The 27957-nt window shown below is 33.4% G+C and overlaps 1 protein-coding gene across 7 annotated transcripts; it reads left to right on the top strand.

The window, feature by feature from the left end:
• The first annotated feature begins 87 nt into the window (after positions 1-87).
• Positions 88-27957, top strand: LOC136027421 (pre-mRNA-splicing regulator WTAP-like). 7 transcript variants are annotated; one of them, XM_065704673.1, is made up of 7 exons: positions 99-149; positions 2931-3064; positions 13519-13666; positions 19270-19391; positions 20892-21070; positions 23707-23861; positions 27322-27957. In XM_065704673.1, exons 2-7 carry the CDS (start codon positions 3038-3040, stop codon positions 27861-27863), a joined length of 1173 nt encoding a protein of 390 aa, XP_065560745.1. In that variant the 5' UTR covers positions 99-149; positions 2931-3037; the 3' UTR covers positions 27864-27957. The 7 variants fall into 7 exon arrangements, with proteins under 7 accessions (XP_065560749.1, XP_065560745.1, XP_065560744.1 ...); XM_065704672.1 differs by having other exon boundaries at positions 109-149; positions 2931-4256; XM_065704674.1 differs by having other exon boundaries at positions 137-217.

Raw genomic sequence — 27957 nt, forward strand, 5'->3', positions numbered from 1 at the left:
CAGGTTTCAACGTTCTCATGTTTTCTCATGTTTTTTGGCTATGATAATATGTTTTTGACAATTTTGAAGTGTAAGCCCTGAAACGAACACGGGGAATATTTCGTTTTCATCATAGCCCAAACAAAACGCCTCCATTTTATTTTCTAAAGGTAGGACCCAAGATTAAGAGGAATAAAGTTAGCCTAGTGATCCCTTTTTCTCTAAATTAATAGAAAACGTGAGAAAAACCATTTTACTTATTTTATATTGCCTTAGCTTTAATCTATAAAGTTTTTTTTATCATAGATAACTTATTTTAGGCCAGTTTTTCAACATCATTTTCATAGGTGTATTTTCATCTGCTAAATTGTTTTCATTTAAATTCTGGCTTATTCAACTTGGACGCTTGTTTTCCAGCTGGGTAAAGCATTCCAAAATGGATCTGCTATCCAAGTTCACAGAATCCTTTGGCTAGCATAGGCTATTAGAAGTTTTAAGCTTGTGTGGCTGTGGGGTCTACTCTATCCTTATCTGTAAGATGATTCGATTTGTAAATAGCCTATTAAGTAAAACTAGACTAGTTGTTTTTTCAGTTTTTAGATTATAATTAACTGACCACATTTAAAGGAGGCAAAAACTGATGAAGTTCTAGTACAAGACCACTTTAAAGTGGAGTATGCTAATGAAGTAGGAGTAGTAGGCTAGGCTACCATTTAATTTCTTACTTTAAGCTTCTGTTTTTCCCAATATCAGAGTCATGTTTGACAGTAAAATCCTCTTCTTTAACCGTTTTTTTGTTATTAGTTGTTTTTTTAATTTTATACAAAACTAACAATTTTAAATGCACTAATAGTTTACAGTAGAGCCAAATCAAGGATGCACACTGAAACTTGATCACAAACTTGTAACAGATGTTTATTTGTCATAAACATCTGTTCTTAGGGGAAGAGAAATGAGTAGAACAAAATATCTGTATTCAGTACCACAATCTATAGTATCCACTAAAGTGGTACATTTTTCACCTCCAACACTGTGGATTGGTGAATTTACCAGCACGTGACAAAGTGCCTACTTCAGACTATAGAACCAAACTGGCGAATGTGATATATATTAGTAAAAACTATTTATATTTAGCACAGATGGGGATCATACCAAATAAAGAAATAATTAAATTTTATAAAACTGTTTGAAATATTTTACCTCACATTGGCTTGGGACAAATTAATATGTTAATATCTTCTTTGCTGTTCCCCCTACTAATGTAAATTGTTTTTGTTTTAGAGTGGAGCTTCTAAGGCAGAAGGAGAATTTAGTTAAAAGCTTTAAACTAATTTCCATATATTATGTGTGTCATATTTGGTAAATACATTAGTCCACATTGAACAACTCTTTTTAAACTTGTGTGTAGATCTCATTATCCTTTGTCTGAAACTCTTTTTCCATGCTGACTGAAATGTGATTATATTGTAAATGGTACCATGAAACCAATTTTGGGTACAGTCTGAAGTGTTGGCACTTTGGCTATAACAAAATCATGGCTGCAAAGCAAGGATTTGCTTTAGCCAAATGATATTCAGAAATGGTTCTGCAGTCTATGTTATAAGATATTTTAAGTATCATCCCTACCTCCAAGACAGGAAATTATATTTTTTTTAAAGCTAAGTTTGACCTGCCCCACCTGGTTTTTAGTTATCTCACAGTGAATATTGAAAACACTAAAAAGCTGTATAAAATTGATCTGAAATCTAAACTATTGACCTGATGGTCTGTTCAGAAAAAAAAAATGTGACAGTTCTGATGAAGTGGTAGCTAACAAGAGACAGTGACATTAGTTCTGTAGTAACAGGTGTATTACCTTAGTGTTGGGTAAATGAAACTGGAATGGATCAAAATCCCATATAAGGGTCTGAGGAGGTACTTTCAGCCTTATACATTTACTTCCCTACCTATAAGATTTGTAAGATTCTAGAAGCTTGACTTCTAACTTAAAACAAAAAATCAAATTTGGTAATTGATCCCAGCTCAAATCCTTAGACCTACTTGTCCAAGGCACTCAGTCTAAGAGAAGTACACTATAGCTAAATTACAAAAAAATTTGTCAAAGTTAGATGTGTATAACCTATGTTCTTATAATCTTTAGAGCCCTAAAGTAGGTTATAGGTGGACTCTGAACTTACACTTATTCAAATTTTAATTTATTTATGGATTAATTTCTGAAGGTTTTATTATTATAGCTGGCCAAATGTCCTTAACCTGCAATTTGCCATGCTTTTTCCTCTCTTTCTTCTGTAATTACATTATCAGGCTTTTTTATTGGAGTAAATAGTCTAAAACATCTTAACAGTAATGCCCTTTTGATTTCCAATGTTCTATAGAGTGGAAAACAAACCAACAGAAGATAGCTTGATTATGAGTTTAGTATGAAAAAACAGCAACAATTTGTACAAGAAAAACAAATCTGGAACTAAGGTCTTCTGAAGCTTAATCCTTATGTATTTTGCTGCCCCTCAATCCTTTGGTCCTCCTCATTAGTGGTTGAGGAGTATATGCCTGGGAGTCTAGAGGTTTTTTGAAGTCAAAATCTTAATGCAAATCCACAAAGTTGTGTATCTAAATCTAATATAAAGTATTCTTAACCTCCAAAGTGAAATGAAATATTTTTTTTTAATTAGTGTTAAAAAAAGAGTAAGATTTCTAAGAAGTTATACCCAACAATTGGTTAGGCTAAACTGGATAGTAGTAGCAACAAATTTTGCATAACTCCTTAATGCTAACAATTGAAAAAAAAACTGTGTTTGTATGTCATTATTTTTCAAAGAATTTCTTGTTTATAAGCATAAGTATCTTTAACTTATATAATCAAGCCATTCTTCCATAAATAAATGAATAATTGTGATAGTTATTCCTTTAGAATAGGATGTTAATCTTTATTAATGTTTTGTCTCTAACAGAAAACCTGCGATGGAATTCTGTCTACATCCAGTCATTACAGTGGGCCCAAGAGTGCCCTCAATTACTTTGTTTGGAGATTTTAAAAATCTTGCAATTAAAGAGAAAAATGATGATATTACTTAATGTGAATAAGGTAATCACTTGTTTGGTTTTTTCACATAATTTTCTCAAAACTCTTGCCAATGAATAAAATTCCTGAAGTATGGCATGAAGAGTATATACCTGACAAAAGTATTTCAACTTGGAATCAAACTGAAGGAATTCTGGAGAAAAATTCTGCTTTTCATTATTTGGCAATATATGCTTTATGAATAAAATTTTCTGAGTGTATACATCCTAGAAAAGTTGAAAGCTCTAGTTAAGTGAATTTGGTTAAAGCAGATCTAATTATACCTTGAAAGTGAAAGGCTCTGCATAGTGAAGTCAATATATATTTAAGTTGGAATAGTCAAAGTATAAAAAACCTTGTTCTGAAGATGGACATATATTATGTAGCAGATCATCTGGATTATCATTTGATGAACAGAAGGCAGCTAATAGCATAATACTGCCATTTGATGAAACAAAAAAGCAGAATTTACCTTTCTGATAGATGCAGTGTTTTCATAGTTTCATACATTATTCTGAAAAAGGAATGGAAAAGCTAGTGTTTTATTGCTGTTTCTGTTTGAATGTTATTGTTGCTTGAATGCTGCTATCACAATGGAAATTTCAAGAATTGGCCTATTATAGAAATGTCAGTTCTATATTATCAAACAAATTCTGATTTTATATTACCTACACGAAAATGAAGAATAAGTCTGGTATGAATCATATCATCTTAGGCACAAACCTGATATGCCTTGATTTAGAAGCGACATAAGGCTGGTGATCTATTGGTGGAAGTTGTCTTAAATATTTAGAGCTGTGTAAAGCTTTGAATCAAAAATTTTATGCCAAGATAAGGTTCATTGTTTTTTAGTTTTCTAGATAGAGCTTTGTTTCCAACAAGCTATGGAGTGATTTAAAGTAGCTCAACTGGAAACTGAGGGTCTTCTGTGGGTTTGGATTCAGGAAAAGTTAAATTAGAAAATTGGAAGACATCAGAATGGTGTAAAGTGCAGAAATAATGTAGATGTAGAAAAAAAGATGCAGCTCATCTCTACACTATAAATTTCTTCTAAAATGGTAAAATCTGCTAATGAGGAAAGCATATAGATATCTTACTTTATTATTAATGTGGTGTTTTTATTTATGTGCAAGTGAGTATGGTAAATTGCAGCAATTGGTCTGTCTTATTACTTCATTGGATTCTTGCAGTTGGAATACTTGCTTCATGTCTGATGGTATGCTTTTAAGAAGGTTTTTAAATCACTGTTTATAGTTTTTTTAGCTGTAAAAAAGCTGTTCAAACCAATAAGAATGTATCATAAATGGTAAGTTTATTTATAAGATGGTAAAAAGATTAGGCCTCTCCTCAGTGATTTTCTAAGTGTAACTAAATAAACTAACTGAAAATTAGGGGGCAATTTAAAATAAATCAACAAGATTACAACATTGGTACTAGAATAATGCTATCATTAAAGTGCATATTGATATAGAAATTGATGTTTAAGTTTGTCTATCTTAGGTTTTTGTATTGATCTGATTATAGAAAAAAAAGCTTTTTTTTTGTCTACTACATTACTGACTTTAATTTTTTTTTTATCTTGTTACATGTAACATTTAGTTATGTTGAAACAATTTTTGTTGTTTTTGTTTTTGCTTTGTGATCATTTTTAGTAAGGATTATTATTTGTAGAAAATTACTAATAGGTAAAAAAAGAGATTTTTGATCTATCTTATTTAATTGTGGTTTTGCTGCATTTATAGATGTTTTAAAATCAATTTTATTATTGATATTTTTTTAATGTATTTAAATTTCACTGTCAACGAATGCTGAAGATAGTACATTAGAAGGGAAAGGGGGCAAAAAAACTCATTACAATTTTTGGCCATTATTTTTCAATTTTCTAGAGGACCCCCCCCCCATGCCCTGCATGTCTTGCCTGTTTAGGTACTTGCTATGGTTATAACAATAACCTTGTTGAGAAGACATCACTTGAATCAGCCAATTCTGATTAGATAATTTTAAGCCATCTTCAAGCTTGTTGTTTTGTTTGATGCCAGTGAAGCTTATAAGTTCTGTATTTTCTAATTTGAGTTTTACAATACTTCCAATGGTGTATAGTAGATAACTTTTTGGAAGCCCCACTGTGTTTTGTTTTGGAGATGAAGATATTGTCTAATGTTGTTGAGACTCAGTGAATCATTCCTCATAGAAGATAATAATTCTCGTTGTGATGGATTTGCTCTTGGCACACTTACAGTACAACAAGGGCTGCTTGTTTATGTTAAGAGAGTTATTTCCTGCTTGGTTATCATATCAATCAGCTGCAAGGGTGATTTTCTCTTTTGAGGGTGGGAGAGAAACACAATCCTCCTAAGTGAAGAATTCAAATCACCTAATTGTGCAAAGCTCTGGTCTGAAGGACTACAGAGGCTTAGCTATCAGGGAGATGAAAATTGTGCTACTTCTTTTCAATGAAGAACATTTTTGAACCTTTTTGGAAGTCTGCATATAAACTGGCCAAACAATTTAAGCCCATTAAAACAAAAACAAAGGGTATGTTTGTGATGCTGGGGAAATAACCACCATATTGATAAAGTTGGTTTCCTTTTGTGCAAAGCAAGTCTTCTATGCAAAGCCTTTTTCTCCAGGAAATTGTGAAGATGATGGGTACGTTGGCTGGGCTGGTTGACTGGAAACTAATACTGGTTGACTGGAAATCATAAGAATAAATGTACTATTGCCCCTGTAATGTTGATCATTATTGCCTGAATTAAGGTTAGAAGGAGTTATGATTACCAGCATGTGTCTGTCCATTTCTGTGGATGGGGAGAATCGCCCTTAGTGTTGATTCAAAGGACCTTCTCTCCCACCTCTGCCAGCTAATCCCTCCAAAATATAGCTTGTTTCAAAAGTTTGGTTTGATAGCTTGAGAACATTTTTGTGTTATATGTTTAGTGGGTTTTTTTACCCTTGTGTTTAGATTTGTGTATACATGCAACAACTAATTAATGCAACTTTATCTGGTATCTTTATTTTTTATAGAAGATAGCAGACAATCTATTTTTTTCTTCTTTTCAGAATTGATTTTGTCATTTAATATTTCTTAACAGCATAATTAGAGAAATGTGTTCTTATGTTTAATATTCAACTATATCTGCAATCTATGTACTGTAATATATATATATATATATATATATATATATATATATATATATATATATATATATATATATATATATATATATATATATATATATATATATATATATATATATATATATATATATATATATATATATATATATAGTGTGATTGCAAAAAATCACTGTCAGAATTTGTTTGTCTCAACCCCAGAAAACATTCCCCTTTCCATATATTGAGATGTCTGGGTTTTGAGCTCAGTTAAGCAATGTTAACCCATGCTGCTGGTCACTCAAAGTTTGAAAAAGTTCAAATTTTTGGCCAAAAAGCTGATGCAGGGAGCCATAACTCCAGAATGGTAAATGATAAAAATACACTTAATGTCTCAAAAGAAAGCCAATGTTGTTCTTGAAACTTTACATTCTGAACATAATTGTTCTCTTTTTAAGGAAAACAGAGGTACAACAGTCTTTAGTCCCAATAATGTGACCTGGTACCTTTTGGAGCCAGTTTGGGTATTCTAAGAATTTAACAGGTTTTGCATGATCTGTCTTGGAATTAACATTTTTATATTAAAAAGTATTTTGAAACTCAATTTGCAAACATAATGAGCCTTTTGTTCAAATTTAATCTTTTATTCTATGGGGATTACGTGACTATTTTACCAAAGAAAGTTCTGTTTGACAGGAAAAGGAAACACAGCATAAATACTGAACCAGGTAGACAACATCTACCAGGAAATTGGGATCTTGGAGGAAATAAATGTCTCTGAAGAAGCTGTAGAAGATCCAGGACCATTTGAAAGCAAGAGGATGAAAGTTTCATTTGCAAGGGGTTTTAAAAGCATTTAAAACATGAAACTGTCCAGTTTGTTAGATGAACATAAGGTATCCAACAGAAATGCCACACAAATTTTAATAGCTACTCTAGAAGCACTAAATCTTAACCCTCTTCGAGTACAAGGTCTTGAAAAACTTTGCTAAACATAGAAGGCAAATATTCAGAGAATAATATAAAAAAAATTAAAGTAAATATTCCTGAAAAAGAACCCCTGGTTGTCAATTGGGACAGTAAACTTTTACTTGGTGTTTAAAAAATGAACAATGTGAGTGAATAGCTGTTGCAATTTCACATGGCAAAAAGGAACAGTTGTTGGGAGTTCCTGTAACAGCTCTGGAGAGGAGCAAGTCATAGCTGTATATGAAAGGGGTCTTTCCAACACTGTCAAGGCGATGTGCTTTCATACTTTGTTATACCTAGCTTTCCATCATCATATCTTGGAAATTCTATGAAGAGGCATATTTCACACAAAAATAAGATCAACTCCTGGGACTCATCCAGACATTTTTAAAACATTTCTCACTCCATGGCCCAAAATAGACAAAGAAAAATAAAACACAGGTATCATTGACAATCTAGTATAAAAGCAGCTAACTCCATAAGTAATTACAAATGTTGCAGCTGAATTCGAAACCAAATTAACTAAGAGTCATCCAGGGATAACTAAGGAGTATTTACAGTTGGCTCTTGTATTTATTGGATCTTTATATGGCAATTTTGTGGGTTTTAGAACTCCAGGAAAAATTCATCACGCTAGGTGGGTGACAATCTGACAAAGACTATTTACTGCTTTACAATGTTTATTTTTCCCATCAATCTAATATGTCTGAGGAAGAAGAAAGTTCTGTGCATGCAATATTTGTTTTTCTAGTTAAAATCTATTGTAAAGCTTGGTTCAATGCTTCAAAAGCTCATCTTGCACCAAAGCAAGATTTATGTAATTTGTATGGTCTGTTAGACTATAAAGAAAATGACAACAACATTACAGAAATAGCCTGGCCAAATTTTTGAACCCTTTGTGGTATTTGACTGCAGACTTGGTGGGATTTATCTTTTTCGGTCCCACCATTACAAACGACGAAAAGTTGTTTATGGCTAATAAATTGCTTGGTAGTACTTGTAAACCATCAGAGAACACCAGGGTTGTAAACCCAAAAGTCAGGAAAGAAAAATTAAAACAGGTAGTTGAAGGAGGGTTGGTAAATTTACTAACCAAAGAAACGTCTACATTCTTCAAACAGTTTAATATAAAAACAGATTTTCTAAGACAATATCCAAACACCTGGCCTCAAAATAATGATTTCCCAGGTGGATTGAAAACTGCCAAAAAATAAAAGTAGTTAATGATCTGGCTGAGTGTGGTGTTAAATTAATTAACAATATTAACAACCTTATGGCAAAAGATAAAGGCCAAAAGCAATATGTCCCCCAAGTTGTAAGCAAATGCTGAGTATTACATCCTGACGTTTCAAAAACCACTTTAACAAAAGCCTTAGAAAAGAAAAACAAACTAAAATTATCAATCATGATTGTACTATGTCTGGATCATTTTCGGGTCGGTTTTGTGTGTATTATGTACCTGACTTGTATATTTTAAAATAAAAATGTCAGTAGATTTATCGGTATTACTTTTTTTTATTATATTCGTGCTTTAAACAAAAAAATATTTATAACGAAGTGCACTCCTAGTGGTACCAGGTCACGTTTTTGTGGCTAGACTGTCGTAATTCGGATTGACTTAAAATAACCACAATTTTGTATAGAATATGAATTTTGAAGAACAATATTGGTTTTCATCTGAGGTATTAAGTGGGTTTTTATTATTTACCGTCATGGAATTATGGCTCAATATATCAGCTTCTTGGCCAACAATTGATTTTTTTTTCAAACTTTGAGTGAACCAATGAAACCATCCAGCATGTCCTATTTGATTGTCAGCCACTGAATGTTGAGACTATTTCTCTTAAAAACCTCTGCTACATGACTAATATTCCAAATACCTACACTGCTATCCTGAATTCTAACCTGCCTTGGCATGTGGAAAGAAATATTTTTAAGGCATCTTTTTTTATCTTAAAGAAGAGACAAATTGATTGGTGACCATTAATGCACTATAGAAAGATTTTTTAAGGCATCTATTGATATCTTAAAGAAGAGACACGTTGATTGGTGATCATTAATGCACAATGAAGTCATTGAAAAATGGGGGTTATTGATTATTTGTTTTGTAGAGTGCAGGAGTAAGTGTGAATAACTGTATTGGTACTGATCAATCTATAGGTCTTAAACTGTTGGGGATAGCTAACCCAAGTACCTGCAATTCCCACAACCCTTATTAGGATCAAGAACTTTAATTGGGATGATTGGTTTTTAATTGATAAGAAGACTTGGTTACATAGGAGGACAATATATTTCTGAATATCCAATTATACTTTTTGGAGGGTCAAAGGGGTGAAAGGACTAATTGGTAGTTTTTATACCTTGTATTCAAAATTTTTGAACTGGAACGAGCAGCATGGGTTAGCTTCATTTAATCAAACTCAGAGTTCTTCTAATATGTTTTTCTGACGCTCAATCCTAATGAAATATACCAAAGTAAGATAAAAATGTAATACTTTAGAAACAAATTCGGGCTACATATTTGCACATTAGGGATGGGGGTTAAGTATAGCGGGTCTTCTTGCCTAATGTGTTATGTACAACTATTCTGCATATTATGTAGTAAAAAAAATTCTAGCTTCACACTGTCCAAATACTCAAACACCCCCCCCCTCCTTCAGTGTGCAAATATATGGCCGAAAATAAATATTTTCTATCTTTTCTGTCACTTCTCCTTTTCTTATCTCATGCTAAGCTGAAAGAAACTAACAAAAAAAGGTTCTATAATGTGTCAGCGAATGAACAACATTAGGTAGGGCGTTTATCATACAAGTGCCCAAAAATGTATGTTTATGCACTTTTAACAGAGGAACCTAAAGCCATTGTTTAGTGTCACCAAAAATTGTGTTTGTATTATCAAGCAATTTATGAAAGTCATATCATCACCAATTGTATCCTTTAGCATTAGAAATGAAATTAGATTTTGAATATGTGCTGAATGAATATAAGTTTCTAATGTTCCTGCTGATACAGTTATTCTACAAAAATGAGTACCATTGATGAGAGGCATTCAGCCCAACAGCAAATTTTCTGCATTCCTAACATTGAAGTAGAAACAAAAGAGGAAAACGATTTAGCTATAGTTTGCTTTGAAACTTCTTAAAAAAATCCTCTGCAGAATTTTAAAGTATTCTTTTTGTGGAAGTCAGTGAAATAAAGAGAACATGATTTTGATAAGTTATAACCTATAAAGACCTAGAAGAGATGAATTTGGCCATGTTGACCATAAAGACAAAAAAGTGAATAAAGAAGCTTAATAATTTGGTTTTGTTAAAAAAAAGTGCCTTGGTGTGGAGTAAGCCTTCTTTGGTTATTTCTTGTCCATTGTGGATATTGTTTGCTGTGTGCATTATTCTATCAGCGTCAATTGTTGGTACATATATTTTGCATTGCACCCCTTGATGACATTGGCCTAGTGCTTTTTCAATATATTCTTCTATCTTGACTCCATCCTCCTTAAATACAAGATGAAATTATTATTCCAGTGCAGATGTAACTGAGTGGTCAAGAAAATCTCAGGACAGGTGTCTTGAAAGTGAAAGAAGATAATTCCCAAAAAATTGTGCTCTAAAACTAAGCATAAGAGATTAAACCTATTTATGAGATATATGGAGAATGTGATAAATTTCAAGAAAATGCAGTATTGAATTGGCTATCTGGAAGCAGACTTTTGACAGCCTTTTAATGTGTATAGATTTGAGAAAATCTGTTGGGATCTTGTGGCTCTTGTGCTAAAAATTTATATTGTCCAAGTATGAGCTAACCTTTATTTTGAGCTGCAAAGTGTTGAATACATAATAGGGAGGGATGTTATATTTGTTCCTGATGGAGAAATAATATGATTTTAAACTTTATTCTTGTGGTGAAGAGTCCTACAGATCCTGTATGCTGGTATGTTTAGTGATGTTTTTCGTCCTGTTTATATTTTCTACCTGTAGGCTAGGTATCAGAGCATAGAGATGGGGAGGGGAAATTTTTCCCTGATGAGCTTGCTTTTTAGAAAATTTTGTTTCCCAGTAGTTTTCATTATCATGTTTGTAAAAAAAATGACTTTAATGCACTTTACATCCCCTTGTGATACACACACACACACAAAAAAACAGTGTTAGTAACAATGAAGATTGCAAAGATCAGTTGAAGATCAATGCACAAAAATCATTTTCTAAATATTTTGTGAGAAGAAAAACTCTTTTGTATAATTTGTACTAGAAAAGATATCAACAAAGCCTTAAAAATGAACAAAACCTTATAACACTGTAAATAAACATTGGTATTTAGGTATGCCTCCCCACAGAGGGGGGGGGGGGGTCAGATCTGTGTAAAATATGCTGTTTAAAGATACTTCAAATATGTTTTTGTCCATTCCTTCAAAATATCCTCTGATTCCCTTTGGGAAGATTTTTGCATGTGAGTGCATTTTTTTCCTTTTTCACATCACCCAGCCCTCCCCCCTAAATGTTAAATCTGTGTATGTCTATGCTTCAATATTGCTGAATTAGATGTCAAGGTCAAATAAAAAAAAAGTGGTCAAATTTTATGTATGAATTTTCTTTTCTTTTTTCCTTGCATAAAAGAAGCAAATATTATACATCTTATCAAACAGAAACAGTTATAAATTTCAAACCCTTTAAGTGTCTATTCTTTGTTGCTGCCTTTTCTTTCTATTTGTGTCTTAATATGAATTTTTTTTTGTTTCTTATTGGGCTAAAAATTATGTATCACTCTTGAGGTGAATAGTCAATAATTGGGGATTCTTCTAGAAATTGAACTGACTAAGAAGATTCTTGATTTTCCATTTGTTATGCAAATCACTTGAACAACAAGGATGCACATATAAAGTTATTTTGATGGTTAGATGAGAACCTGGTTAAAAGTTCAGACAGTCGGCAAAATGAAAATATGATCATTTTTAAGGTATCTGAATATGCTCCTATAAATTTTCACATGTTTTAAATGAATTTAAGAAGAAAGACTTAAAAAAAGATAAATTCACTCATTGGTAACAAAACAAAATTTTAAACTCTAAAAAGTAATAAATGTCACTTTATAATTGAAAAACTGTTGGTTCAGTTGACAAATCAGTCTTAAAACGTGGCAGAAACGACCAGTTTGACATGTCCATTAAATAACATAAACAATACTGGCTTACTCTTTTGTTTTTAATTTTTCCAACATCTGCAAATGCATGAAATTTCGATTTTTAAAGCCTGGGTCAACTCATTTACATAGGAAAATCAATTACTCTTAGTTTTGTATAAACATTAGCCAATATTTTTATGTACAGCAAGAATCAGACTATTGATCATATACAAGGCCCAGCCACAACTGATTCGTGGATTGCCAGCACTAAACCTTAAATGTGTTAGTTTTCAAACATTCATTTAGTGCTTTACTTAGCTTGTAGTGGAGATGAGTGATTGTTGCTTATTCTAGAGGAAAGCATTTTATGTGCATAGTTTACTAAAGAAAAAAAAATAGAATAATGACAAGCTAACGTTGTATATTTCGGTTTCATTTTAATCCAATCTGAAGGTCATTTCTAAATATGGTAGTCTTTGTTGTTTTATCTTTGCACTGAGGAGGGGTCATTATTTTGTGATTTGTTTCTTATTCAGTCCTTGTATATAATATGTTCTTACTGGTTTGACCGTGACAAAAGGATATGACTTATATAATCACTTTTTTCAATTTTTATACTCTGATATTGTTTGATTTAGTCTTGATGCTGACAAACTTTAAACTGCTCCAAGATTTAATGCTATGACTTAAATTATTATTGTTTATTTTAAAACAAAGATCTTTTTTTAAATAGGAGATAATTAGTATCATTTTTGTCTCTTTATTTAGAAAGGCTCTCCGTACATTTTCTCAAATTTATATCACTGGAAAGAATATTAGCAACATATTTACCAAAGAAAAGAAGAGCAAGTAATAGTTTTTCTCTGAGACAATGATTTGTGTATTATCTTTCATCCTTAGTTTAAAGTGGGTTGAAGCAAATGTTGATGAATAGCATCCTTAAAATAGTATGTCAGGTCATGTGTCTTTTTTTTGGGGGTTATTTGTTTATTTTCAAAGAAAGTGTAATATTTCTAATACTAGTTTTGCTGGAAGGACAAAAATTCAAATTTAAAACTTTATGATCCTTTGACAAATATTAAGAAAATTGTGTTTTTATTTCCATGTATGCTGATGCACCTCTCTACTGTTCAATTAAATACCGTATTTTTAAACACAGTTTAAATGTAAAACATAATTTTAAAAAATCTTTAGAAAACAGTTCCACATGGAAAGACTTTTTGATAAACCTTTTTTTTTTGTTGTTGTTCAAACCATTTTTTCTTTTAATATTCCAGATGCTTGAATCAGAAACGGCGCCTTGTCGAATATTACTGCCTCATGATGATTTCAGTAGAATAAGTATTACTGATCTAAAAGAGCAATGGAAAAATCAGGAAAGATACATTGACTGGCTTGAAAGTAAACATGCTGCTACTGCAGTTGGTAAGATTGTTTTATAATTATTGTTTTCGCTTATATGATCTTACTTTATTTAACTATGCTATGTACACGCTTATGTTTTCATGCTATGGGTTTTTCGATTTGGTTCTTTGCTTTTGCTACCTTAATTCATTGAATGTTTGGGACAGCATTTAATTTCTTGATAAGGAGGATGAGCTTAAATTGTCTATCTTAAGCGAATTAAGATTAATATATAAAGGTAATTTTATTGTTTTAAGTAAGCATATGAATATGCATTCTTGTTTTTTAAGACAATTAATTTTTTCCACATATAGAGATTTGTCCAATTTTACTTTTCAGTCTTCTCCTTATTAAAACTATCTGGTTGGGTTATTTTGTGCATACCAGACACTTATTACCGGTGCTGTGCAACCAGACATTTTATGGCTTATACAAGGAAAAATTAGACCTACGTTGCCTGAGCAACGTGAAGTGTTGCGGCAACCTTTGTCCGGCTTCGCCGAATAAAGTGTTGCGAGAGCAACACTTTGGTTTTGTTTCTTTGCTATTGGTTAAACGCTGAAGTTGTTAGCCTATCAAAGCTTTTAAAACGTTATGTTCAAAGAAGAACGCGATCAGTAATCACATGATCAAAGGCTATTCCTCAGCGTTGTAAAAACAACAATAACAAAAGAATATTGAAAGAAGGGATTAAATTGACTTTGCAGCCAGTTGAAATTTATCCTTTTCAATCGTAGACATCGTGACGGATCAAGACTTGGAACAATATCTTATATAATCTAGTTGGTATTATAAAGCTATCCATAACTTTTCAAGATCAAAATACCATAGATGACACTCTATTAGTTATTACGAAACTGCCTCGTTGTTTTACGTTATCGTTTGTACCCGTTGCGTAAAAACTTAATTCTAGGTTACAGTGAGTATGGGTAGGCTACACCAACTAGCAAAAGTTACAAACCCTTCTTCACTAAAGATGATTGTAGCCTAACAGACGATTATTACTTACAAGTCCCCTACATGTCTTACCACTGGAACCAACTCAGTCTTATCATCAAATACACTGGAAACAAATAATAGGTACACCAAATAGCAAAATTTGTAAACCCCTCACTGCCAAAAATGACTACGAGCTAACATCTGACCTTTCCTTACAAGTCCCTACATGTCTCACAATTGGTATCGGCTTATTCTTGGTTTCAGTGTTCTCCCTACTACTGAAGTTGTCAACCCCTTGAAACTTTCAAACTAGTATATCTCATGAAGGAATTTTTATATCAAATGGATGACATATACTTGATCAGCTCGTCAAGAGCAATCGATTGCCGTCGGAATTTTTTTTTTCTGTGTTAGTTCAAAAGTTGATTTTTTTGCCGTAGGCCAACTTTCTAACATCACCACTTAGAAAGGAGCAAAGGATAAGCTCCAATTTCTTTAGCAATGACAGAACTTTAAAGTTTAAGAGGTACGTCTGGTAACATTTCTCTACCTCAATCCCAAGTCCGAAAACAAAAATGATAAACCCAGCCGAAATCACGGCAGCACTTTCGGACCCGTGGGGAAATGCCGCTTTTTTGCTTCTGTAAATTTTTCTATTTATCACTCAAAGAAGATATATTGGCTGTGGAGCCGGGTAACTGCCGCATATATTTAAGACTTGTAGATTTTAATCCATCTTCAATTTGAAAGTGGTGCCTGCCTGCTTGCCTGCTAGAACGGAGCTTTCCACTCGAAAGCAGAAACATGGTTTGATGAAACGAAAGCTTGGCTGCACAACTTCAGATACTCCTCTCTGACATAGGCTACATAACTCCACTTCACTTCGCACACCTTAGGCTCTGGCTCCTGGACAAGCAAAAAACATCCTTTTTAGCCCCCAGGCAAGAGTTCTGCAGAGCTTTCCAAAATGTAAGAGGTCCACACTTTCCGTAAAAACCGCACAGGTTAGACCCTTACCTGTTTCCAGGAATAAGCCGACATCGGCAGCATAGGAAAAAAAAAACCGGGACAAAACTAAAGTGTTGCTCTCGCAACACAATAAAGAGCTGGGCATTGAAAATGTAGAGAATACTGATAAGAATAAAACAAATTCTTCAATTATTTTTTTTTATGAAGTGAAATTTTCCATCCAGTCTTAAGGACAGATAGAAAAAAATATATTTCGAAATAATTTTATTCTTAAAACGAATCCTTTTGTGTTTGAAGGATTTTTTTCTTAGCAGATGAAGGATTCTTAAAACCAATCTTTGAGCATGCCTCTTCTTGTAAAAGTTTATGTATTTTAATGCCTTCATGAGGGAACTTTAGCAAAAAAGATCATTCTGGTGATGATACCAGAAAAAGGGATGTTTTAACAGAATTGTTTCTTTTTTTCTCCTTTTTGAGATTCTTTGAGGCTAGACTATTAGAGTCAGATGAATGTCTGTAGATTTGAATTAAAAGAGTAGAAATGAGATGCAACAAAGCAGTCAGTTTTTTTTACATTTAAGTCCATAATGCAGCTGAAGCTGAACAAGCTGTATAGTAAAATGACTTGCATTAAAAAGCTGTAAATTTTTTTATATTTGAAAAGTTAGGAGCAATAGCTTTCATTTTTAAAGTTTCAGGAAGCATTATCAACCCCTCAGCTTGTACTATTGCAGAACATCTAAGTTAGAGCAAAGAAAAGAAGGGACAAGCGGATTAAAGATAAACTCCAGGATTACTCTAAAGAGAGGCGGCGACCTACTGGATTTCAAGAATATGATGTGATTTTGTAGGCATTGCAGCTCATTACATGATGAAAATCATTGACAGCAAGACCACTTTGGGATATTGAATCCTTGTTTTCAAGACACTAAAAGATGCTCACACTGTTGCCAACATTTTTTACCAATGTAGTAGCCTCTAGTCTAGAGTTTCAGAATTCTACTAAAAATTTAGTTTACTATAACTGATTCAGGGGCTAACACAATAAATTCTGTCTGAGATGATAGCATTATACAAAGCACTTTATTCGCAAAAAAAAAACGGGATAGTGGTGTTACAAATGTCTGTATGGTGTTAGAGTGCAGAAACTAGGTCAATGACTGCTGCCCATTTGAATTACCAATCCGATGACGTCGAAGAAACTGGTTACACTGACTGCAGTAATGGTGAAGAATACCATAGCTTGGACTTGACATCCATATCTCCACAGTGATAGTGAGAGCTCGGGACCTGAGTAAAGAGGCTTTTCCAGTGAAGAGGCCTTTGACACTGGGTGTAGCAAAGGTAAAATTAAAGTACCATTCACAGTGAAATTTCGCTAATATTAAAATTGAGCCTGCTCCAAAACCAAGTACTAGTTGATGCTTGTGATCAGATTTTGTCATTTTCAATTAATATTTTGAATGCTAAAATCAAAGAATGCTGTTTTTACTCTATCTATTTGTCTTTATATCATGTAGTCATTATTTTTCTTGCTGTACAAACATTCTTGAGCTCTGACAAGCCCCCTCAACTCTTCCCAATCTTTCACTTCTGTTTGATTCTACTTTTACATTTTATCATATTTCTTTTTTGTGGAATTTTTTAAGCATGATTTGGGTATTAGTTGATCAAAAAATTTTATGAAGAATTCTGAAAGGATTGGCCTTAACCAAGTACAAACCAATTAAGCTTCAGTGTTAGGTGGATTCATTTCTGGTTGCTTACTATATTTCTATTATAAACGGATTTGATTTCACCTGTCTTGTGAAATTAGAGCCAACTAAATCTTGGTCTTAGTAAAATATAATTGTGAAGGGGCATCGAGGACGCTCGATACCGTAAATTTTATTTTACAAGTCTTAGCATCGGCTGACAGTCTCATGGACAAGGGCCCCATTACTAAATTTTATCAGCACCACAGGGTCCAAATTTATTTCAGTAAGAATTGATAAGGGATCTGAAATGCACGTAGAAAAGCGAACCAGAGGCTAGTTTGAAACAAAAACCCTATAATTTCTTACTATTTTCGAAGCTAAACACTGTCTAATCGGAGTACACGCATCATAAATAATGTGCATCCTGCACATTATTATCCTGCACAGTCTGCAAAGATTTAGAGCAAAGCAGTTAACATAGTGGAAAACTTTCAAAGCTGTTGCATTATTCAATGATACTTCTTTTGAGCTGATTTTTAATTTTTCTCATACGAAACTATTTTTAGTGACTGCCCTTTCTTGAACTGTAAAATGAAAATTCTGATCCGTTAGCAGGCATACGAAAATATTTTTAGGAACTGCCCTTTCTTGAACTGCAAAAAGAAAATTCTTATCCATTAAACAAAGACAATAAAAATGTATGCTCTCTAATGAGGTAAGTTTCATTCAATCTGAATGCCTCTATCTCTGGCTCAAAACAGGAGGAGCAAAATGCTTTTCTAGGATTTCTGGGAAAGTAGATGTTGACATTCAGTTTTGTTGTTTATTTGGAATGGCAAGACCGCCCAATCAGTTCTGAATAGTTCGGATGAGATAGGACGATTCACTAAGGTATTGAACAGATTTAAGAAAACTGGTTACAATTCTGAAATTATCTTGCAAATCCAATGATCAGTTTAACCTAAAATTATAGTCAATGCATCCTAAAGAACATGAATCTCCTCTAGCTATGATGTGTGTTTTACCTGAAAAGAGCCATTGGACAACTCAATCAACCAAAACAATTGTGATGCTGAGATCAGTGAGCTTTTACTTCACACTAACGAGTGGTCTATCATGGATGCAACTATTGAGGTTCTTTGCTCATTCAAATGGAATGGGTATAGCTAGTGCTGATAAATGTGATCTGGGAAGAAAAATTGTGACAATCAAGGGATTCAAGTTTTTCTGTCAGGACCCAGACACTAGTGTTATGTTTGAATAGATCAATAGCCTTAAAGAGCTACTATCTGTTCCAAAGATTTTCTACAAGCTTTTAAGTTGGATAAGACGCTATTAATAGAGGTTGGAGTTTTGGCCTGTACTACAAATTGGAATAAAAAAATCTTACTTAGGCAGTGTCAGACAGCTTTTTTACGATTATGTTGATAGAAACAGCGTTATTACGTTTTTACGAGTCGAACAAACGTTTTTTTTTTTTGGGGGGGGGGGGTTAAACCCCTTAACTGTCCCCTCCCTCCCCTGGATACGGCCTTGGTCAATGAGCATAGTAGAGGATGGGCCAAAAGTCACTGACTCATTTCAATTTTAAACAACTTTCTTATTTTAACAGTTATGTGCATGCATCTTTAGTATCATAAAATCAAGGCGATGGAGATTGATTTTCTATCACGTACGTATATCCTACGATGTATGGTACTGAATTTTTCCATAATTAATTTCCAGGATCTGAAAAAAATAAAAATATTAAGAAATAAAAAAGATATTGAAAAACAAAAGGGGTCAGTGACTTTTGGCCCACCCTGTTTTAGCCTATTATTATTGTATAATAAGTATTCCACCTGATGAAATAAAAAAATAGGTTAAATTTCCATTTTGTAATGGCCCTAGAACTTAAGCCTTATTGGTAGCCAAGTTTCCTGATAGTGTAAAATATTGAGCTTATTATTTCATACATTTGTTGTAAAATCCATATCAAATTAAATGAAAAACATGTATATATTTGCTTTTTTTATGTAGAGCTGTCAACTTTGAAGGAGACAGAAGAGAAATTACGTCTGCAAATAAATGAAGCAACCCGCAGAGAAAATGTACTGGTAATGAGACTGGCAAATAAAGAACACGAAGTGCAAGATATAGCAGTAAGTTTTTATAATTATCGTTTTTCTATAGAGGGTCAATTTATTTCGATGACAACATCAGTTCAAGTAAACACAGAAATTTGGAGAATTATAGCAAAAGAAAATTTGAGGGAGTACCTTCATAACTTTCATAAAAGACTCAATAAATGCAGTCCACTTTTTTAATAGTAATTTGTATTGTATGATTTTTTGGAGAAGCTGCCTTAGATTAGATATGAACACGAAATTTTGAGGGGAAGAGGGGTAGTTATAAAAAAAAACTTAATACTTTGAACTAGAAATGCTCTGAAAATCGGTAACATCTAGGGTTTGTGGGGTGCGAAATAGCCCTGCCCCTGCTTCTTCAGATTTGTCTCTGCACAGGTTGTATTTATTTCACTCAAACTTGAGCTTAGAGATAACTAAATAAAATTACAAAAACGCTCAAAGCACCTATTTATGAATACGAAGTAATGGACCTAGAAAAACAACTGAATATAATTCATAAGACAAAAGTAATGAGAAATAAAAACATCTCAATAACTTTGCGTTCTAGGAAATGGGAAAAGGTTTGTGAATAGAGAGAATTCTTTAGATGTACAGTAAAACTAATTAATTTCAGTCTTAGCTATTCAGTGGCTCATTAATTTTAACTGTATGTATTAGTTCAGTGTTACTAAAACGAATTTGATAAGATTTATGAATACGAATTGACACTTTGACCTAAATTTAAATTAGAAATTTATGAAATTTTGATAACAAATGGAAGTTGATAATAATTGCAAATTCTAAAATGACAACATATAAGAGAGGAAAAAAGAACATAATGGAGGGCAAATACATCAAATAGAGAACCTAAAATATTGCTGCCACTACTCACTGCAGCACAAAGCTGCCTGAGGCCGACACAGCTACGCACACTCCTCAATCCCCATCTATTCAAAGCCTCCCTCTTTACACCCTTCCTAGAAGTCCCCATGTTCATTAAATCTTTCTTTACGACACTTCCACCCCAACCGTAGAGGACCTGTTTTCTCTACTTTATCAGACCTATGTTACTGAAGCAACATACTCAACTTGTGCTAAGTGAAAAGGCGTACGTGTATTGGCTTTGAGTAAATATCGTTTGGTGAGCTTTAGAAAGGTCTTTCTGACACAATCCACAACTTGAACTCCCCTTCCCTTTCTCCAAGGTAGAATTGAGTAAAAATATTTAAAAAACTTCAAATAAACTCTTGAATAAATAAAAATAGATTCTTTTTTCTTCTCTTTGAAACATCTTATAGATGAATGAGCTAGGTTTTGGAATTGGTAACATTAGTTTTGAACTAGATAATTATCATTCACTAGGTTTTGACACTTAAAGTTCTGTTTTATGTGTGTTTGTTCCCGATATGCAGGGTATATTGACCATATATTGATAATATTTATTTACTTTTTCTTTTAGCCACGGATTTTTTTTTATTTCTCAAATGTTTGTTTTTCTTTTTTAACTTATTTTATATATTTTAATTTTTTTAGTCCCAGATTCAAGAACTAAAAGCTAGTCAAACTCCAGGTGCAGCTGCACTTCGATCAGCTCTTCTAGATCCAGCCATCAATATTCTTGTACAAAAACTGAGAAAGGAACTTGAATATGCTCGCGCTCGTCTTGAAGAAACTCAAAATGAGCTTAGTGCCTGGAAATTCACCCCTGACAGGTTAGAATTTTTATTTGCTTCTAATTTGTTCCATAATCCAAACATTCTTAAGTGTAGAGAGAGTGGGAGGGGGAGGCTCTGATTATCATCACCAGGAAGAAAAAAAAATAAGCATATACCAAACATTAAAACAGAGTCAGATGTTAAGATAGGTATTTCTCGCCTTTTGGGTTCCTTGAGCTAGGTTCAAAAAAATAGCTGCAAAACTAAATCTTCTTTTAATTTTATTAGGTAATTGCCTTTATCTTGCCATCACTTCTTTCTTTCTTTTTCTTTTTATTCTTTCTTCTTTTTTTAGAGTAAGATATAGCTTGAGACAGAAGAGTAAATAGTATTACCAAACTGAATCATTGCTAAGTTTGGCTGTATAATGAGGCAGAATAAAAATCTTCTTAGATAAAAAAAAGAATCAAGCTAATATGGTTTTAAAAGGTTTTTTTTTTTATCATCCCGTTCATGGTGATTGTGTCTAGCCAAGATATGGAAAAGATTTGAGAAGTACTGGTAATATGCATTTTTCTGTTGCAGAATCTAGTATATAGATTGAGAGCGTCATTGTCTAAATTCAGTGTTGTCAAATATTTGATCAGTTTGCTTGATTGTTTGGTATTAGTTTTTACTGTTTGTTGTCCAGATGCTAAAATTGATTTACTCTTTCTATTTTAGTTCTTCAATTCAGGAATTATGGCCACAAATAAACTGTTTAGTTCCATTTTAAAGTGCTAGCGACTATAGTATGTTTTATTGTTTGTTCTTTAAATGTTTGCAATTTTTGTATTGCGAAACTTGAAGTTTTAAGGCTTAAAATTGACATGATCGTGATCTATTGTAAGAATTAACTAAGCACGTTGTTCTAGGGCGATTTGTGCTCAAGTCGCCGTAGATCACTCTTTAATTACGAATCGCCCTATAATCACGATTACAAAAAAGAAGGGGCACTGTCTTGCTGGGGAACATGTGCATAGAATTTATAAAACCTCCAGTTGCAATCTACAGAAAAATGTATAGATTCAACATAGTTGTTTCAATATGTGTTTTGTGTAATGCATAGATAGCGATTATCATAATTTACATTAAGTATTATTAAGTAAAGTATCTAGATTAAGTGCTCATTGGAAATAATTCTACCGAAGACGTAGATTGGCTCTATTTTCTTATTTATGGTGGTAAATTTACTTCTTTCAACGAAGATAGTAGATTTGAATTTTATAGCAGATAAATGGACATTGAAAAATGACTTTGCAGTGGCATGGTAAAAGCACGAGTTCAACAACGTCAAAGCGAGGGAGAGGCTTGCCAGTATCCGACAACTAAGCACTGCTTTTTCAGTTATAGTTGTATGTCGAAATTAGTGACAATGTTGTTTGTTCTTTTTTTTGTCTACATTTAAATTGGTTGGGTTGGGGTCACTTTTCATACAAACAATGCGTCTGATACCCGAAAGAAGAAATGTCTAGAAAATTCATAGCTTTGCTCAGGGAAACATACCTGTGTGAAACCGACTGCCAAGTGGAATTTTCCCATCACAGGCAACTGTTGATTACTTTAAGTAAAGATTGAGCTAATACATAAAACCTAGTGATTCAGCTGGGCAAAGAGACTACCAACCAGTGGATTTTCGCCATTTGCCCAGTACATTAATATGTCTTGTAAAAAAAAAAAAAAAAAAGAACAAATAATCCCTCTGTTTGAGAATCATTTTAAAACGCTATTGGGCTACTGATGTTACTGTGGTTACATATTGTTTTTTTTCTGCGTCGAAAACATTTGTGATATCTTTGGATTCCTAGAAGATAACGGATGCCTAGATCACTCAATGATACCTAGAATAAGCAAAAGTTCTGGTTCAAATGCATAAATTCTTAGGGGGGGGGGATTTAGCTACTGTTAAAATCCTAATGGAAGGGAAAAGTGGGAAGCAAAGCTTCTTTTTTGTGGAACTTTATTTTTCTAGATTTGTCTGGAAGTAACGTCTGTTTAAGCGTTCTCTGTCAAACAAATATTTAGGGCATACCCTTTCTGAAAATTTCCTTATTTAGAGTTGCATTCGATTTAAGGGAATTTAGTTAACTAACAAGTCTACTATTTTGTTTTTTTGCATTCTATTTGCCAGAAATTCACCAGGCTTTCACAAATAGAACGGAAAACATGGCAAAAAATTTGAAGTTGCTCTAAGGTGAACCATACAAGAAATTAGAAACAGATCATCAGGTTTGGGAAGGTGAGGATTGAAAATGTCAAAACAATCAAATAGACCGAATTCATCTAGCATTAGAAAAATGAATCATCATAGTTTGTAAGCCTTTGACCATGGGAGCAAGCATGTGCTGTCGAGTTCGAATTTCTTGCTAGAAATACTTTGTTGATATCTAAGAACAAAGAATTCTTAATAGTAGTTTTGTAGTTAACTTTATAGTTTACTAAGAATCTGGTTCGGCAGAAGAAAAAAAACATTCTAAGTTAGCTAAGAATTACAGGAAAAAAAGAAGTAAAGCCCACTTGTTATTGAACTAATAAAGTAAATCGAAAGAGTCTCTGAATTCTCGCAAAAATGGACAAACGAACATATTTACTTGCAAGTAAATTTCGTGTTATATCAAAGCTTAAATGGGCGTTGATTTCCATTTATATTACAGCAATACTGGTAAGCGGTTAATGGCCAAGTGTCGACTACTGTATCAAGAAAATGAAGAATTAGGTAAAATGATTGCCTCAGGTAGACTTGCCAAGCTAGAAAGCGACCTGGCTCTACAGAGAAACCTCACTGAAGAAATGAAGAAATCACAATCAGGTAGTTTGGACTCGTTATTTGTATCAATTAACGGTGAAAATAGCATTTTTCTATACCTCATTTCGTGCATTATTTTCTATCTGCATATCAGCTGATGACCAGAATTTTATTTCCCTGAGAAAACACAGAGCCAGAAAAAAATTGAATTTTGTTTAAAACAGTACATCTTTAATCATTTAACAAGTAACCGTCCAAGAAGAATCAAAGCTCTGAAAACAGATAACTACAACAATCAATGTCCATAAATTCAACTAAAAACTCAATGATAATAATAATTAAAATCAAACATCTTTTCGTTCTAAAAAATCGAACAAACTATGCTTCATTATCCTCCTCTCCCCCCCTCCATACTTCAATCTATTCATTTATTGCGCTAGACGTTCATCAACCTTAAGGGCATACGATAACTTAAGAGTCATTTTGTGAGCCTCAGCGTCGACAGACTATCTCAAAGACAAAGGGTCCATTAGTGAATTCTCCCAGGGACTAGCTATTATCGAAAGCTGTCAAGAACTTGTAGTTTAACTGTGAAATTTGACTAAAAAGACAATGAAATCTACCCCGCTTTTATCGATATGTTTTTCAATCAAAGCAGCCAATTTACTCAGATGATTATTCCTTTGAACAGATTTTTAGCGTTTTCTGAACAGGTATGCTAGAATTTTTCTATGGACTGTCCTTTCCTGAGCTTTAAAAAGAAAATTCTACGCCACTTAATCTAAAAACAAAATATACACTTGCTGATGATGTAAATTTAAAACTGGATATCTCTATCTGCACACAAAGCAGAGGGAGTTGAATGGTTTTTCCAAGATTTGTGGTAAAATAGGGGTCAGTTTTTAGTTTTCTGTCGCTATTCAGATTTTTTATGCAAGCTGTTAGTTATGGCAAGACCGCCGAATCGTTTGACCACAAAAAAGGTTTTAATGGACGAGATAGGAATTTCTATAAGGTATCAAATGACCTTAATACTGGCTAGAAGCACATTCCAAACCCTTGGTTCCAATTTGTAATAACTAGCAACACGGCTGTCCCAGTACTCTGCATGTTCTTATTCACAAGGTTGTCTATATTTCTCGAACTATATTGATACCAGCAATTGTTATTTTACAAAAATTACAAACTATGTCGTGGCACGCATCATTCCATTGTTGATATACGATAATTGGTGTCTGATAATCCTTGACCTGTCAGTCAAGAATGAGCATTTCTTTGCTCGATAGATGGCAAATCAATCTCGATAGATGGCAACATCTGCTCGATATCATCATCAGATGGTAATCAATATCCATAAATCGAACTTTGGTACAGAATAATTGATACCTGATAATCCCTGATCTGCCAACTGGCGATGATCATATCTTTTTGTTTGACTGCTAACCGCCCCATCCCTAGGCATAGTCTTTGGGTCTGTCTGTCCCATAGAGCTGTGGGACTGTGCTATAGCTCCCCTTGGGAGTGTCGTTTGTAGGGTCTTTTATGGTGATAACATCATAAATAAATTTTTTATTAAAACCAAGTTACTTTTCACATAAATAAATATCGTGTATGTAGAGCATCTATTTTCCATATAAATATTTAAATTGAAAATTTCCATACTTTATTCTTCCGTTTTTCTTTAGCTTTCCCTAAAAGTAAATTCCATGCTATTGAGATTTCTCCAGAAATATGGGATTTGAACGTGTCTCTATGCGTTGTCTAGTTTTAAACTATTTCAAATTGAAACGAATAAAATCTATTTACAAAGGTCTTACTCCACTCATTTTGTAATTTTTAATGCAGAGAACATCTTGCAGTGGTTTGAGAAAAGAGTATTTGTCAGCTGTTTGTCTCACTCCATCCATGCTGCAACAAGTCTTAAATTACAGGAAAAAACGTAAGGTATCTGAAAAGATAAGAATGAATATACACATATTTTAAATGTGATATAAAAGCAAACATTGCTCCACAGCAATAGCTGTTCACCTTAATGTTGTGAATCTGGCTAGTTCAAGGTCTGATTTTGGTTGCTGGCACAGGATCTAGAATCCAGAAAAATAGAAGGATATTCAGTAGTGAAAATTTAATAATAGCCATGACGCCAAGGCAAATTGTTACAAGCTCAAGGTCAACATGCTTTAATTATAAATTAAAACGTCATAATTAAAAATTTTGGACTTGCTCTAACTCTCGTGTTGCCGCAGATGTTAAATTTTATCTTCAAAACTGACTATTGGTGGGGAGGAGGGATCCTGAGACAATTTTAAAGTAGAATATCTTGTCTTTTTAATCATTTATTTTTAGTTTTCTTTAATTCTTAAAAATTGAATAATTAATGGCTCCACAGAATTCCGAAGCATTCCCCCTACAAAAACCTATTTAAAGCCTTATAACTTTTGCCATTTTGTACTCATGTTTGCCTGCAGAGAAACCACAGTTAGTTATCTTTAAGAATAATCTGTTTAGAATCTTCGTTCCTGTCCACAGGAAAGAAATACGACTATCATAATAATCATTTGGCATCTTTTCAGTTTTGAAAATTTCAGCTTCCCCCCCCCCCCCCAAGAATCTTTATACCCATGTTGATTCAAAAAATGCAGTATGTCAGAAGAACCAAGTGCCATCATAAGTATCCCTCGAGAATAATTTATCCTGAATCTTAATTCCTATTGTCATTGATAATGATCGAATGGTTTCTTGTCAACTTTGAAAAATTCGCGCTTCAATTTGGAGATTTGCACTTCACAGTCAAACTGTATTGCAGAACGTTTAGGCATATTACCATACTAGCAATAGGGACGTCTATTCATGAAAATGTGAAAGAGGAGGGGGAGGGGCAAAACGTATTTTTGTAATGAAGGGGTTGCGCAAAACTTGTTTTAGAATGAAAGGGGTAACGTTTTTACTTGTTCAATGAAAACTCCCCAAAAATTAAACTTGAATTAAACGGGAACCACCCCCCTTCCTCTTAATAGGGAAATTCATTTAAGTTCAGAGTCGAAAATTGAATTGGGGGAAAGGTGAATTTCCTCAGATTCAAAGTAAAAAAAAAGAAGCAAATATCAAAGATGATGATTCAAACAGTTGTCCAGGGTGTATACAAACACCTCTTACAGATGTGTGATATTCCAATCGATGTTGGTGACAACCTAGTTGTGAACATATGATACTTAATTTCATACAAAAAAAGATCGGATACTTAAAGATAAATAAGGAAAACTATTGCTACCGTTGATACACTCTGGTCTGACCCTTGGAAGGGAGGAGCAGTAAGATCAAGTGTTTTATTACAAGGGGTTCAGTTTATCCGTTCCTCTGGGTTCGTGATAGATTTCCTTTACCCTTATGTGCAATTAAGCTTCCTACAACCATAATGAAATGGCTATTTTTTCAGCTCAATGGGTTTTAGATCGTGCAACTATTGATTTGATGTATTTCATTTCTCTTTGTCATAGCACCTAACCATGCTTTTTATTTTCAGAATTGGATGAATATTTGCAAGAACTTGATGAAGATGTGGAGGGAATGCAGTCGACCATTTATTTTTTGCAGCAGCAGCTCAAAGAATCCAAAAGCAAAGTTTCTGAACTGCAAAAAGAGATTGATAGACTTCGTGGAGAGAATCAAGGCTATGACAGTGATACGCTAGAGAGTTTGAAACACAATCACATAAAGCAAGAAGAACGGACTACAGCAGAGGCATTATTAAGCCTAGCTGAGAATGGGTGTAGTTCACGATTAACATATGTTGATACAGATTCTGCAATGAAAGTGACATTTCACGAGATTTCTAGTAGCGATGATACCTTGCATGGTGTACCCTCTATAGTGGATGAAGTTTCATCTGGAAAACGGACTGCTACTCCTGAGTTAGAGGCTATGAAAGAGCCTCTTAAACAAGAGGCTAGGCCGACTGACTATTGTGAAACAAAGAGGACTGACGTTCCATTAAGGAAGAGGTTTAAGATGGCACCAGCCGTATCTCCGAACGGACAAGCTGACTCGGACAAAGATGACGAATAATTTGAATGTCAATTTTATTTACCAATTTGTTACTGTAATCCAAGATCAATTTTGTAAAAAAAAAAGAAGAAAAAAAGGCCAATTCTGATTGTAA

Source organism: Artemia franciscana, chromosome 5 (genome assembly GCF_032884065.1).
Source record: "Artemia franciscana chromosome 5, ASM3288406v1, whole genome shotgun sequence".
Taxonomy (NCBI): domain Eukaryota; kingdom Metazoa; phylum Arthropoda; class Branchiopoda; order Anostraca; family Artemiidae; genus Artemia; species Artemia franciscana.